At 35.6% G+C, this 15,733-nt stretch overlaps 1 protein-coding gene across 1 annotated transcript; it reads left to right on the top strand.

Moving 5' to 3' along the window:
• The first annotated feature begins 8,475 nt into the window (after window positions 1-8,475).
• On the top strand, window positions 8,476-11,243 carry LOC127900755 (uncharacterized). Its single transcript, XM_052435959.1, has 4 exons — window positions 8,476-9,100; window positions 9,209-10,191; window positions 10,270-10,774; window positions 11,110-11,243. Exons 1-4 carry the CDS (start codon window positions 8,476-8,478, stop codon window positions 11,241-11,243), a joined length of 2,247 nt encoding a protein of 748 aa, XP_052291919.1.
• The last annotated feature ends 4,490 nt before the right edge of the window (window positions 11,244-15,733 follow it).

The following is a 15,733-nucleotide window of genomic DNA, read 5'->3' as shown; positions in this document are numbered from 1 at the left end:
TCCCTGAATATGTTTGTGGGATTTAAAGGCTTCGGGGCATAAGTGCCCGAGCTTCAAAATCGCCAGGCATTGGAAAGCATACGGAAGCTGTTGAAACCACCGGAAATTGTCCCAAAGCTTCAGTATCGAACTAGGCATTGGAAAGTACACAAAAGCAAATGAATGGCATGCACTAGGTTCTTTAGTTTAAAAGCCCCAAAGCTTCAGTATCGGACTAGTCCAGTATGCCCTCAGCATCATAAGCCAAGTCCGGGAGATTGTCTAGCCACAATTTCACAGTCTCACTCGTTAGTTCCTTCTCCTCTGCGTCCCTCAGGACAGCCTAAATCATCTTCAAAGTGTTTTCCAACTTCTTCAGCTCAGAATCAACCCCTCCTCGAAGTTAACTGACAAAGTTGACCAAATCACGGGAAGCCAGCTTGTCAAAGAAAGTCTGAAAGAAAGCTGAGATTAAGAGCTCTGCCATGGGAAACCGGATCAAATGGGAAAGAGAGAGCATGCAGAAAAAAAAATGTTGAATTATGGAAACAAGAAGTCCAAAGCCTGAGAGGAATTAATTAGATTGAACACCGTGTGGACTCCGCAAGCTGCCCTACAGAATTTAATAATTCAGTGCCCCTTTTGTGAATAATTACATATGACCTTAACATAAAGTATATATAAATAGTGTTACGGTCAGTGCGACTGACTCACCTACTCTTTGTACATTAGACATGTGTTCATTACTCTTTCTTTCTTCAAATCACATAAAATAACTGTCTCATTATATATTTTATCCATTATTTTCAATGAAATTACACTTAAATTGCCACTTTACTTCTTTATTTATTTTTTCTACTTAATTACCCCTCAAGTATGAGTCTTTTTTTTTTTTTACTAAAAGATTCTAACAAATCATATTTATAGCAAATGCACGCCTGCACTTCAACAGTTCAATAGAAGCAATTTCAATTTACTAACTTCTTTGTATATGAAAAACTGAATTTTTACAAAATAAGTACATAAAGTTTTGCTACATAACATGACCATTACACGTTATCATTAACAAAACGTAATATTCAACATTTACATTCCAATTTAGTTCTAATTGATGCGTCATTCATTTATTATATAATAAAATAATAATTTGATAAATTATAAAGTATACCATCTAATGAATAAGTGACACATAAAATTAAGACTCAAATACAAGAATGTCAACATTATTGATAAAATACATTTTGAACACTGTATTTTATTAAAAAAATTAAGAAGTCTTTCGTTAAACTAATACTACGAACAATTTAACATTACTATATAACTTTTAATTACTCTTAATGCTCATTTAAACCACTCACTCAGCACACAATTGAACACTAATATTTTTCTTCTCAACATCAAATCTACTTCATCATAAGAAATAAAGAAAATAGATTACTTTAACAAATATTCACCATGAAATAATATTTTCAAGATGTGAACAGATTAGCATTGCTTGACAACAATTTCCTCAACAATATTAAGAAAGCCTTCTTTGACGCACAAGTACAATGACAGCAAAGCATCAGTGAAGAGTAGACGGTAGCCACCCAACTCATGCATTTTAACAATGGAAACAGTCAGAATCAAGTTCAGTTCTATATATACACTTTGAACAAGACTTAGCACAGAAGTTTTATCTAAATCCATGAGCAAAAGAAGTCAGACAACAACAAATTAGAGTTTAGAATCTCTTGCATCACAGCCGAAACATCTGGCCCAAAGGACACCGCATAATTTTATCACGATTTATCTCCCACCGAGAGCTAATGCTGTTTCGGAAACAGTGTTTCCTGATACTGAAATGAATTTTTGTAGTTTTGTTAACGCGCTATACAGAAACGGCAATGAACAAACAATGGCCATGGGTTTCGTATCCTCAGTCAGCCTCATCCCAAGCTACTTCCATCGTTCTACTACTTGTCATCCATTTTAGTAAGCATTTCTAGGTGCAATGCACACTGCCATTAGCTCTTGAAAGAGCAGCTTACATGCATACGGGATGTGGATCTGCCAACACAAGCACAAGCCCATAAAAATGTAAAACCTAGCAAACGGTATCATATACCTATTTTGTGTAAAAAGCAACAGAGGTGCGCTAACTAGAAAAGATTAAAAAAAAAAATCTGAACAATATTAGCTCTTTCCTGGCAACCTTTGCACAAAAACTTTCTGTTATTCAGGTCTGCAATAGCCATCAACCCACAATGCTCGCGGACATGGACTCGGTATGGATCACTTTGCACAAATAATCTCTCCTTGGGAACGCAAATAGCACCATGAGCTCGTACAATCTCATTCCATTTCTCCAAATCGATAGCCACCGCCATGAGACTGTCCTTGAAAAGGTTGTCTTGTGAGGGTGTCCGACATACCCCGAGCACAGGAATGGATTTTATCTTCAACCATATGCTTGAGTCTTTGATTAAACGTGGGCTCAAAAAAAGCTTGCAACCAGTCGTTTGCCAGTGTGGCCATTATACATGGTCTCAGGCCTATACTTTTGATACCCACACTTGTGTAGAGCTTGGATGATATCGCCCACCTAAAACAACAAGCAAGTTTTGGTAGATCGAAAATTTTCAACTAACAGCAAACAAATCGAAATCAAATTCTACTTGTGGTGATTCTATTTCAAGGATTGTCAAATTAACAAAGCCTTCAACTAAATAACTCAAAATCTAAAACTTAAAAAATTTGAAACTTACAGAGACGTGTAAAAGGTGTAGCATTCGTAGAATGTCTGGTCGCATCGCATTAGTTTTCATTTGAGCTACTGCAACCTTACACAAAAAATACACTCAATCAGCCGGCCAAGAGTCATTAGAGAGGGAACGTCACCTGGATTTTGATGTACGACGTTATTTTAGGTAATTTAGGATACTAGAATATTTATTATTTTAGCATTTTTTATTTTAGTTTGAGTCAATTATTGTATTTATCTTAGTCTTTTATTTCCATTATAATTGTGATTTAGTTTCCCATTTTTAAGTTAGCTTAGAGATTTATTTTCATTATAATTGTGATTTAGTTTTTCTTTTTAAGTTAACTTAGGGAAGTGCATTTCCTCTATTATAAATAGAGAGGTCTTGTAATTATTTTCATAACTTCAGATTCAATTATTTAATAAAATTTTCTCTTTTATAATTCCCTCTGGAATTATCTATCAAAGTCTCTCTTGTAGAATCGTTTGGATTAGAGCGTTATCTAATCTCGCTTTACGCGTTATTAAAAATCTCATTGAGTCGTTTGGGTTAGAATGATATTTAAACATGCTTCGATTAGAGCGTAGTCTAATCGCGTTGACTTGGTCCAGTACTAAAACGATATCTTCTATCCAATCAATTCCACTTTCGTTACGCTGCTCCATCAATTGGTATCAGAGTGGTTTTACGCCAATTGCATAGCTTTCTTGGCTACCCATATCCATCCCCCACCAAATCCATCATTGGTTATTAAAAAAAAGCAAAAAAAATCCAAAAATCCTAAAAAATTTTTGAAAACCCTAGCCGCCACGTCTACCTCCACAGCCGCCACCCACCACCGCCGATCAGCCAGCCACCACCACCACAAAACTCGCTGGCCACCGTTGACCAAAAGTCGACCAGCTTCAACCCTGAATCGTCACTCGTAGCCACCTCATGCAACACCCACCTGCGCGTTCTCCACACATGCGCCACTGTTGATTTCGCCGCCTCACTGTCAACCACGCCTATCATCAAACTCCACTTTGGCTGCTCGTCAAGTCCTAACTGCCATTGAGTTTGATCAATCGTCGTAAGCTCCTTCACAATCCAAACACCACAACCGCCACTTCAAGTCGGTTTTCTAGCCAACACGCTACAAATCCGGCCAATCACCAGCCACTATCGTGTTCCTCACCATCAAATCCTCCAGATCCATCAATCTTTGACCTATTTTCCGGTCGTCGTCGCTGGTAACCCATATTTTGCTTATTTATAAATTTTGAATAATATTTTCTTTATTTATAGTTTTGCCATTATGTGTAAACTTAAATGGTAAACCGCCATCCTTGCCTGCCTATTTATCATGTGCCAATATTATTTGCATACACTTGTCTAAACCAGTTTCTTGATTGGTTGGACAAGGTTGAGCATTGGTTTCTATTTTGGCGCACTCCTAAAGAAGAGAAAGTATCGTTTGCTGCTAGTAGATTAAGCTTAAGTGTTTAAGAGTGGTGGCATGAGTTGCAAACTTCTTGACTTGACCAAGGAAAATGCAAAGTTCGATCATGGAACCGTATAAAGCGTATTTTACGATATGAGTTTATCCCTCTTGATTATTGTTTGGTACAACAAGGTACAAGATCCATTTCTTCTTATGCTAATGAGTTTTAACAATTTTATGGATGCAAATATTATTATGAACATGAGGAGAATACAACTGCACGATTTGTGAAAGTGCTTGATTTACATGTTTAAGAAAGGATGCCTACATACACTGTCTATAATTTACAGTAAGTAATTTATTTAGCCAAGCAAATTGAATCAAATTGAGTCCCAACGACAAAGAAACTTTGATGATATGATTAAGAAACTTAATGAAGTTCAAGATTTAATCAAGGAATGACGTGTCTCTATGAAAGTGCTGAGAGATGCACCAATGAGTTCTCCTGTCGTTGAGGACGAAGACTCGCGTGAGATACCGCAAGAAAATGTACAATTTATTATTGATTTAAAGTTTCAATCTGACAAGTTTTCAGAGAATGCACATGATGTTTCCTTGAAAAAGAAGACAAGTGTTGAAGATGACGAAATATTTAAATTTTTTAAAGAAGAACAACAACCTCACCTTGATTTAAACAGCAAGTCTAACAGTAAGATTGAGGTTGTGCCACAAAATCAAGTTAAAGAGGTTGCAATAATTGAAAATGGTTCTACCTATTCACACTGAAGGCGGGAAGATTGTGCTTGAAGAAGATTTGATTGAAAAGGTGAAATTTATTGGAGAGAGCATTGACCGAGAATGGGAAGGGCAAGAGTTATTTGATCGTTGTTCATTTTTTGAAGTCTTGATCACCTCGAAAAATGTACAAGCAAAGGAAATTGATGAAATATGGATTCTTCAAAGTTTTCAAAAAAGATTGATGAGAAGGACAAGAAGTTCGAATTAAAAGATGATTTGCTCTTACACTGCAAGTTTCATCCTCTAGATTATATTCAAACTTGAGGACGAGTTTCTTTTAAGAGGGGGAGAATGATGTAGGACGTTATTTTAGATAATTTAGGATTTTAGAATATTTATGGTTTTAAGATTTTCTATTTTTAGTTTGAGTTACTTATGATATGTATCTTAGTCTTTTATTTAGATTATAATTGTGATTTAGTTTCCCCTTTTTAAGTTAGCTTAGTGATTTATTTTCATTATAATTGTGATTTAGTTTCCCTTTTTAAGTTAACTTAGGTAAGTGGGTTTCCTCTATTATAAATAGAAAGGTCTTGTAATTATTTTCATAACATCAGATTCAATTATTTAATAAGTTTCCCTCTTTTATAATTCCCTCTAGAATTATCTATCAAAATCTCTTTTATAGAGTCGTTTGGATTAGAGCGTTATCTAATCTCGCTTTACGCGTAATTAAAGATCTCATTGAGTCGTTTAGGTTAGAAAAAAAATCTAATCATGCTTCGATTAGAGTGTAGTCTAATCGCGTTGGCTTGGTCCAGTGCCAGAACGATATCTAGTGTTTTCTATCCAATCAATTCCGCTTCCGTTACGCTACTCCATGATAAGTGCATATTTTTCATATATTTTGCTATTAATTTGTCCATCTTTTTCTTATTTTGGTCTTAAATATTCTAGTTATTTTAGTTAATTTTTAATTTAGTAAATTATATTTTTATTGTATTAATTTTTATCTTAGTTGTTTTTGTTATTTTAGGCATTTTATGGGATTAAAGAGAAATTAAATCGGAACATTCAGGAAAGAAATCTGATTGAGAGAATCAGGATAGGAAAAGAATTAAGATTGAGAATCCTTATGCATTGAGAATCCAAACCCTTAAGTAAACTTTGAACTCAAATCTGGGATGATTAATCTTCTTCCTACTTTTCATGGTCCTGTAGGAGAGGACCCAAATAAGCACTTGAAGGAGTTCCATGTGGTATGCTCTACAATGAAACCAACTGGGGTTTCTGAAGAGCAAGTTAAGCTAATGGCCTTCTCATTCTCTTTGGCGGATTCAGCCAAGGAATGGTTATACTATCTTCCCTCCGGTACTGTCACTACATGGAATGAGATGCGTCGGCTATTTTTGGAGAAATGCTTCCCAACATCAAAAGCTGGCAGCATTCGAAAAGAAATTTGTGGAATCTGACAATATAATAGAGAGTCACTTTATTACTATTGGGAACGATTCAAAAAGCTATGTGCCAGCTGTCCCCACCATCAGATAAATGATCAACTCCTTATTCAATACTTCCATGAGGGTCTACTGCCTATAGATATGAGTATGACTGATTCTGTTAGTGGAGGAGCACTCGTGGATAAGACATCGAAGCAGCCTGAAATCTCATTACTAATATGGCTACTAATTCCCAATAGTTCAACACCAGGAACGATCTACTGCCACCACCTAAGCGAGTCAATGAGGTAATTACTGCTTCCCTTGAACAACAAGTTTCAAATCTTACTTCTTTGGTGCAACAATTAGCCCTAGGGCAACAGGTGAGACCATGTGGCGTATGTTCCATGGATGGGCATGCAACTGATATGTGCCCTACTCTCCAAGAGGGTTTACATGAGCAGGCCAACACAGTTGAGGGATTCCTAGGCCAACCAAGAGAAAGGTATGACCACTATTCTAATTTTTACAATGAAGGGTGGAAGGATCACCCTAATTTTAGGTATGGGAACTAACAACAAAGCATTTCTAATGTGGCACCATCTCGACCTCTGGGCTACCCCCAACAGTGGGTGCAACAGCCTTACCAAGTTCGGCCACCTCTACCTCCTCAAAATCAAGGAACGTCTTTGGAAGATCTTGTAAAAGCTCTTGCTACTAACTCTATACAGTTCCAACAGACTAACCAGACACAACTCCAACATTTAGAGAATCAAATTGGCCAACTAGCCACATCTATGAGTAAGATAGAGGCTAGAACTTTAGAAAAGTTACCTTCTTAACCACAAATTAATCCAAAGGAGAATGCTAGTGCTATGTCTCTTAGGAGCGAAAAGCAGTTGAAACCATTATTAGCTAAGCCATCAAAGTTGTCCACAACATCATCGCACTCTGTGACCAATCCTCCTCTAAGCCTCTTCCTTTAACAAGGAAAGACGATTCCCACTCTGCATTGCCAATTGACCCATCTGGCCAGTTAAGTACACCCTTACCTCAAATTAAGACCCTTTCCATTCATCCACCATTTCCTAGTAGGCTTAAACAATCTAAGAAAGAGGAGCAAGAAAAGGAGATCCTTGAGACCTTTCGTAAAGTAGAGGTAAATATTCATCTACTTGATGCTATTAAACAAGTGCCGCATTATGCAAAGTTTTTGAAGGAATTATGTAGAAACAAGCGAAAGTTGAGTGGTAACGAAAAGGTAAGTGTATGAGAGAATGTTTCTACTGTACTTCAAAGAAAACTTCTTTCTAAGTGCAAGGACCCAGGTACTTTTACTATCCCCTGCACTATTAGGAATACCAGATTCGAAAGATGTATGCTAGATTTAGGGGCCTCAATTAATGTTATGCGATATTCGATTTATAATTCCTTGAATTTAGGTCCAATAGAAGAAATTGGTATAATTATTCAATTAGCTGATAGATCTAATGCTTACCTCAAGGGGGTTGTGGAAGATGTTCTTGTGTAGGTTAATGAATTGGTCTTTCCAGCTGATTTTTATATCCTTAAAATGGAGGATGAGTCATCGCCCAATCCCACTCCTATTCTGTTGGGGCGACCATTCCTTAAGACAGCTCAAACCAAGATTGATGTTCACGATGGAACCCTCATAATGGAATTCGATGGTGAAGTGATCCGCTTTAATATCTTTGAGGTAATGAGGTATCCTAGTGATGTACATTCTGTCTTTGCCATAGATGATATTAATACTTTGGTGCATGATTTCTTTGAGTTATCCGGTAATGACAGTTTTGAAATTGCCATAAGGAAAAATCTTACGAAAAATAATTCTAAGGAACTGGCAAATTTGATAATGTTGGATGATGAGGTAGAAGAAGCTATGACGATCTTAGATGGAGCAGTCCCATTACGCACCAATAGGTATAATATTTCTTACCTTGAATTGCCATTATTAAATGAGAAACTTTTACCTTCAGTTTTGCAGGCACCTACCTTAGAACTTATGCCACTCCCAAAGCACCTGTAATATATTTATTTGGGTGAGAATGAAACACTTTCAGTCATAATTGCTAAAACACTCACTTCAATTTAACAAGAAAAGTTAATTAGGGTGCTTCGAGATCACAAGATGGCGATTGGCTGGACCATTGCCGACATTAAGAGAATTAGTCATTCCATGTGTATGCATCGCATTTTGCTAGAGGAAGAGTCTAAACCAATAAGAAATGCACAACGCCGCCTTAATCCATCAATGATGGAAGTCATAAAAAATGAGATACTGAAACTCCTTAATGTGGGGATTATCTATCCCATTTTTGATAGTAAATGGGTGAGTCCTGTAAAGGTAGTTCCAAAAAAATCAGGCATCACAGTGGTCAAGAATGAAGAAAACGAGCTTGTGCCAACTAGAGTTCAAACTGGGTGGAGAGTTTGCATTGACTATCGCAAACTGAATGCAGCCACTCGCAAGGATCATTTTCCTCTGCCATTCATTGATCAAATGCTTGAAAGGTTAAGTGGTCACTCTCATTATTGTTTTCTAGATGGTTACTCAGGTTATAATCAGATCGTTATCGCACCGGAAGATCAAGAGAAAACGACCTTCACATGCCCCTTTGGAACATTTTCTTACCGACACATGCCGTTTGGTCTCTGTAACGCTCTTGCCACTTTCCAAAGGTGTATGATGTGGATTTTTTCTAATTTTGTGGAGAACATCATTGAGGTATTTATGGATGATTTTATAGTTTATGGTGATTCTTTCGATAAATGTTTAGATAACCTTACACTTGTTCTTAAACAATGTATTGACACTAACCTTGTGCATAATTGGGAAAAATGTCATTTTATGGTTAATTAAGGTATTGTACTAGGCCATGTTATTTTTGAAAGTGGGATTGAAGTTGATAAATCTAAGATAAATCTTATTCGCTCCTTACCACCTCCCACTAGCGTGAGGGAGGTTCGTTCTTTTCTTGGTCACGCAGGTTTCTATCGTAGGTTTATCAAGGACTTCTCCAAGATAGCATTACCCCTCTGCAACTTACTTCAAAAGGATGCAACTTTTAACTTCAATAATGAGTGCCAAAGAGCATTTAAGAAGTTAAAAGAGGTTTTGACATCGGCCCCTGTAATTCAACCACCAAACTGGGATTTACCATTTGAGATCATGTGCGATGCAAGTGACTATGTTATTGGAGTCGTGTTGGGTCAGCGTGTGGGCAAGCTTCCTCATGTCATTTATTATGCCTTTCATACATTGAATTATGCACAATTTAACTACTCCACTACCGAGAAAGAACTCTTAGCAGTTATTTTTGCCTTAGAGAAATTTCGTTCTTATTTAATTGGATTTATGGTAATTGTTTACTCTGACCATGCAGCTATTAGCTACTTGCTCACAAAAAAGGATGCCAAACTGCGCCTTATTCGATGGATACTTCTATCGCAAGAATTTGACTTAGAAATTCTAGATAAGAGAGGTTTTGAGAATTTGGTGGCAGATCATTTGAGTCGACTTACCTATAACGAAGATGCACTTACATTGCATGAGAACTTTCCAGATGAGCAGTTATTACAGGTAAGTACAATTACTCCTCGGTATGCAGATATTGTCAATTACTTGGTTACCAAGATAGTACCAGAAGAGCTAACCCGTGCACAAAAGGCCAAGATCAAGAGTGATGCTAAGTACTATGTGTGGGATGAGCCATACTTGTGGAAGCATTGTTTTGATCAAGTTATTAAAAGGTGCGTACCCGAAACTAAATTTACTTCTACTCTCACTTTTTGTCTTACTTTGGCTTGCGGAGGACATTTTAGACCAAAGAAAACAACTCTTAAGGTACTTGCGAGCTATTTTTATTGGCTATGACTATTTAAGGATGCATATTTGTTTTGCAAATCTTGTGATCGTTGTCAGAGAACAGGTAGTTTGGGACCTAGAAATCAAATGCCACAATTTCTCATTCTTATAGTTAAGATTTTTTATGTTTGGGGCATCGATTTCATGGGACCATTTCCTTCATCGTTTGGTAATCTCTATATTGTTCTTGCGGTTGATTATGTTTCAAAATGGGTGAAAGCTACAGCCACCCAAATTGACGATTTTAAGGTTGTGGTAGATTTTATAAAGTGTAACATCTTTGTAAGGTTTGGAATGCTGAAGGCAATTATCAACGATAAAGGCACTCACTTTTGTAACAAGTCAGTAGAGACTCTCTTTCGAAAATACAACATTACTCATAAGGTGTCTACACCTTACTATCCACAAACTAGTGGGCAAGCTGAGGTGTCTAATAGGGAAGTGAAATCAATCCTTCAAAGACAGTTAATCCGAATAGAAAGGACTGGAGCTTACGGCTTGATGATGCACTTTGAGCATATAGGACCGCATACAAAACTCCTATTGGTATATCACCCTACAGGTTGGTATATGGTAAACCTTGTCATCTTCCAGTGGAACTTGAACATAAAACATGGTGGACTGTGAAACAATGTAACATGGAACTAGACGCCGGTGGCCAACACAGAAAGCTCCAATTGCAAGAATTAGAGGAAATTCGAAATGATGCCTAAAAGAGTTCACGAATCTATAAGGAAAAGACTAAGGCTTTTCATGATAAGCAAATCTTGAGAAAGAATTTTGAAGTTGGGCAGAAAGTTTTGTTATTCCATTCTCGCCTTAAGTTGTTTCCAGGTAAGTTATGTTCTCAATGGGTTGGGCCTTTTGTTGTTATTAATATTTTCCCTCATGGTGCAGTTGAGATCAGGAGCTTAAAGACAAGCAAAGAGCTCAAAGTTAATGGTCATAGGTTAAAGCCTTTATATGAAAACTTTCAGACGCTCAATGTAGAGGAGGCTCAACTTTATGAACCTGCGTACGTTGATGAGTGAAACTTGAGAGCCATGTCAGGCTGAGAACAATAAACCAAGCGCTTATTGGGAGGCAACCCAATGGTTGGAGAAAAGATTTTGAGAGCACGCCATAACATATTTGATCTGTCTCACTTTCATTATCATTTACTTTATCCACTCTATGTTGAATTTTGTTTGTTTCTGTTTGTGTATCTCATCTCATTTCCCTGTGTTTAATTCTTTCTTTTGTTAGCTTAGGCTTATATTGAGAACAATGTAAGAATTAAGTGTGGGGGGGGGGTGGATTTCGAACTTAGTTTTTTTTGCTTTGTCTTTTTCTTTTTCCAAAAAAAAGAAAAAAGAACAACATTGTTTTGAATATTAGCCAATGATAAGAATTTGATTGACAATGAATATGGTTGTTAGAAGGGGTTGAATATTACCTTAGTTTATATTTGATTCTTGTGTTAATTTCCTCTTATTTGAGATTCTTTAAACCAAAAGCACTATATCAATTCTTTCATAGTTTTGACTTAGAATTTGAGATTGATGCAGCCTGAGTTGAGAATTTTAGATTGAGTAAATGATTGTTTGTCTTGATTCTTATCTCCACAATACAGTGTTGTACACACATGCACCATAGGCAGAAATAGCTACCTATAACCCTTAAAAGTGAAGCTATCCTTGAGTAATTTGGGCCTATGTACCACCAGTATGTAAAGGATAATCTACCATGAGAAGAAGGCTATCTGAAGGGATAGAGTGAAAGTTCCTGACTATGAAAAAAAAACAAAAAAAAGAAAAAAAGCAAAAGAAAATGCACGCAAATGCCTGTGAGTGAAAAACAATTTGGAGATCAAAATGATAAGATTAGTTTGACCTACTCTTTTCTTTGTTCAAGGCAAAAGTTGTTGATATTGAAGATTTTGTGAATGAATTTTGATTAAATTGATTCACACACACACACACACACACACACACACACACTATAAGAATCAAAACAGAGATGGGGTTGACTATTGAATTAAAGTTAGAACTTCGATAATATTTGAAATTTTCTTTGCGCTATATGACTTATGCAATCTTTGAGGCTAGTTTTATTTTAAAGTCTTTTGTTCTTTTTTTGAAAATGAAATGATGTTTGTGGGTATCATCACTGAAGCCCTCACGAGACTATAACTCGTCCACTAGGGCCACCTAGGGGTTTAAAAGCTTGTTGCATATGCTAAATGCAATCGTGATTTCCTACGAAAGTGGACCAATTTAGGTTTTCTTCTTATTTTATTTTTATTCTAGGTTTGCTCGAGGATGAGCAAAGGGTAAGTGTGGGGGAATTTGATAAGTGCATATTTTTCATATATTTTGCTATTAATTTCTCCATCTTTTTCTTGTTTTGGTCTTAAATATTCTAGTTATTTTAGTTAATTTTTAATTTAATAAATTATATTTTATTGTGTTAATTTTTATCTTAGTTTTTTTATTTTGTTATTTTAGGTATTTCTAGGATTAAAGAGAAATTACATCGGAACATTTAGGAAAGAAATCTGATTGAGAGAATCAAAATAGGAAAAGAATTGAAGATTGGGAGACAAAAGTGCACAAGAGATCAAGAATTGGAGAAATAAAGAATATTTTCCAATTAGAGCTTGTACGGGCCAAGCAAAATTAATTTTGCACATGGAGGTAAAATTGGAAAATGGAAGTAAAAAAGAAAACCAAGCCAATTACAAGCTAAGCCATCACATGGAGCTAAAATTGGAAAAAGGGAGATTGCCATCCAGCACGTGAGAGGAAGAAAAGAATAAAGCCTTTTGGCTTTAAGCATGGCCAATCAAAAGAGTTTGTGAACGAAGACGAAAAAGGAAAGCAAAGTGAAAAAAGGGGAAATGGCCTTGCATGTGAATTGCCAAAGAAAAGTGGCGGCTTGGCCTTTGTTTTTAATCCTTTCCATTTGAGGACTTAGGGCACACAATAAAAGCTAGTCTTGCGGCAGAATTAAGGGGGATTTTTGCAGCCAAGAGGATCTGAGGAACCAGCAGCCGCAAGAAGGAAAAAAACAAGGGAGAAACCGAAAGGAATTGAAGAAAAAGGCAGCCGCTTGAATTAATCTCCATAATTGATTTTATCAATTCTTTTATTCCCAATTTAATTATGTTAGGCTAGATTTTTTATTTGGTTGAGGGTGATTTCAAAACCCCAAACATGTTATATGATTAATTTTTAATTTCTATCATTCAATTAATTTAATTTAGATTGTTTATGTTCTTCTATAATTAATGTTTATAATTTTATTCTCGTCTTGTTTGAGTGGCCAATTAGTTAGGACTTGAATAAAGTTCTATTGCTAGATTAAAATTCTTGATCCGTAATTGTCTTGAGATTTTAATCATTAGTAGCAGGTTGGAACCAGTGATTTCAATTGGAGAACATAACCTAGGTTAAATAATCTAAGCTTGTGTGTTTATTGCCTAGATCAACCTAATATCTTTCTATGTTTAATGCTTCCATTATCTTAAATTTAAAGAGGTTGTTTTAAATTATTTAATGGTTAGAGATTATGTGAAGAGCTTGTTTTGCCTAACAACACACTAAGGAAAGATTGAGAATAACAGAGCTTATTGTTGTCTACGGTTGATAGTTTCAATATAAATTGATGATAGAATTGATATATTATGTGCATGTGTGATGGTGGCGAATGATCATTTAACCAAAGTTTTCATCATTGTTATTTCTTTTTCCTTTAATTAGAGTTTTTATTAAAATTTTGTTTTAATAGTTTAATTTCTTTATTTCTTGTTATTTAGTTAAAAATTCAAAAACTCCCCTTTTATTTATAATTGGTCTTTTCTTTAGTTAGATTAATTTATATTAATTATTTCTATTATTATTTTATTTTAAGTCTTACTTGAGAGTTGATAATAAATATAACTAGCATAGTTTTTGTGGGATCGATCCTTACTCATTCTAAACTAATTATTTATACTAGTAGTAAGGTTTTAAATTTGGTGCACCCTAACGACACTACCACTCCATCGGATTTATAATTATATTAGGGGTGATGCCTTCCACTGGCCATGGCATGTCTTCCTGGTTGTACATCCCAATTGTTCCCTTCCGAGCATGCAGACTGCTAAACTTATCTCTAATCTAGGATATCCGGATAGTTCTGACCATAACTTTCACAGACCCGAACTCCTCATCAGCATTTGTTAGCAAAACCTATAAAGTTTAGAACACCTTTAGTTATGAATGTAACTTTTCTGACACTAGATAGTTAATTTTATAAAAATGAAGTAAATAACATGTAAAGATGCAAGTAAAATTGGAACATAAAATTACTCGATCTACTACATAAATATTACTCGATTTGCTTCCCTGTTTCACCAGAAGGTAAGCTTGTTCTAAGGTCACATCTGGTGTAGCTCGATGTCTGTTGATCTATAGTAATAGGAGCAGTCTCCCCAATGATCACATCTCCTTCAGAAACTCTTGTTACCTAAGAAAAAAATAACAAGTCAATTTAAGAAAAGAATGAGTTTCTTTAAGAAAGAGCAAGACGAAATAGAAATGAACTTTAAATATGTACCACCAGGAGGCATAAGACCATCAGCATCCAATTTATCATAATTACCATGCTGTATGTCCTGCAAAACAAAATTCCTATCTACATCCAATATTTCAAGCAAACAATAACCAACACTCCACCAGCATCCTGAATTTAACTCATAGTATTAGATAAATTCGGACAATATTTCATCCAAACAACAACTAGTAGTGTCTTGATTTTAGTATTCACCCTAATATTTGATGGAGCCGGACGCCCAAATTGTTGTTCTCTAATAGTGCTCATCCCTTTCTCCTCATCCTTGTCAAATAGGAGAAATTTAATAAAGTATATCTCAAAGAAAATAAAACAAACTGAATCAAGTAGATATTTAATTATTAATATTAGAAAGTGTATATTTAATAAAATTTTAATTATCACTTTCAATTTACAGTGTTGATAACACTAACAATTTTATTACATTAATAAATCCCTAAACTATTTTACAAATGATTAATTTTTATTTATTTTTTAACTACAATTTTTTTTTGTGTTTCTTAGGTAATTTCCTAAAATCATGATGCTTGGATTAAAAAAATGGACGTGACATTTGGATCCCATAAGCTCAGAAGTTGTTGGATATTTTGTAGCCGTTTGATCTGGCATTATTGCTGAACGGTTGAGATCATGGCGCGTGTCTAAGCTCACATACACCATGTTGTGCTTGATTTTGCACACCAAATTTGGTAGATCAACTATTTTAACAAATTAGATCAACTGGCTTGACAAATTAGCAAAAGGAGGGTTCACCTTTGACTTTAATCATAGCCATTGATTATTACTTGGGAAAGAAATGGAAGACCCAACAATAAAGCGTCATGTGTCGATAAAAAGACTTATAACGAAAGAAAAGTCATAAAAAATATCTTGGCTTATGTCGGATACCCCACGTATTCTGAAGAGTACCTAGGGTATGCTATGCAAG

The sequence above is a fragment of the Citrus sinensis genome, chromosome 3, assembly GCF_022201045.2.
Source record: "Citrus sinensis cultivar Valencia sweet orange chromosome 3, DVS_A1.0, whole genome shotgun sequence".
Classification (NCBI taxonomy): domain Eukaryota; kingdom Viridiplantae; phylum Streptophyta; class Magnoliopsida; order Sapindales; family Rutaceae; genus Citrus; species Citrus sinensis.
Note: the sequence above shows the minus strand (reverse complement) of the source record. Positions and strands in the feature narration are given on the sequence as shown.

Excerpts from the sequence above, each read along its gene's own strand:
- LOC127900755 (XM_052435959.1), top strand. The coding sequence starts at position 8,476 with ATGGCGATTGGCTGGACCATTGCCGACATTAAGAGAATTAGTCATTCC. Across the intron at positions 9,101-9,208 it reads GGATGATTTTATAGTTTATG|GTATTGTACTAGGCCATGTT; the intron begins GTGATTCTTTCG and ends TGGTTAATTAAG. Across the intron at positions 10,775-11,109 it reads ATTGGTATATCACCCTACAG|TTGAGATCAGGAGCTTAAAG; the intron begins GTTGGTATATGG and ends CTCATGGTGCAG.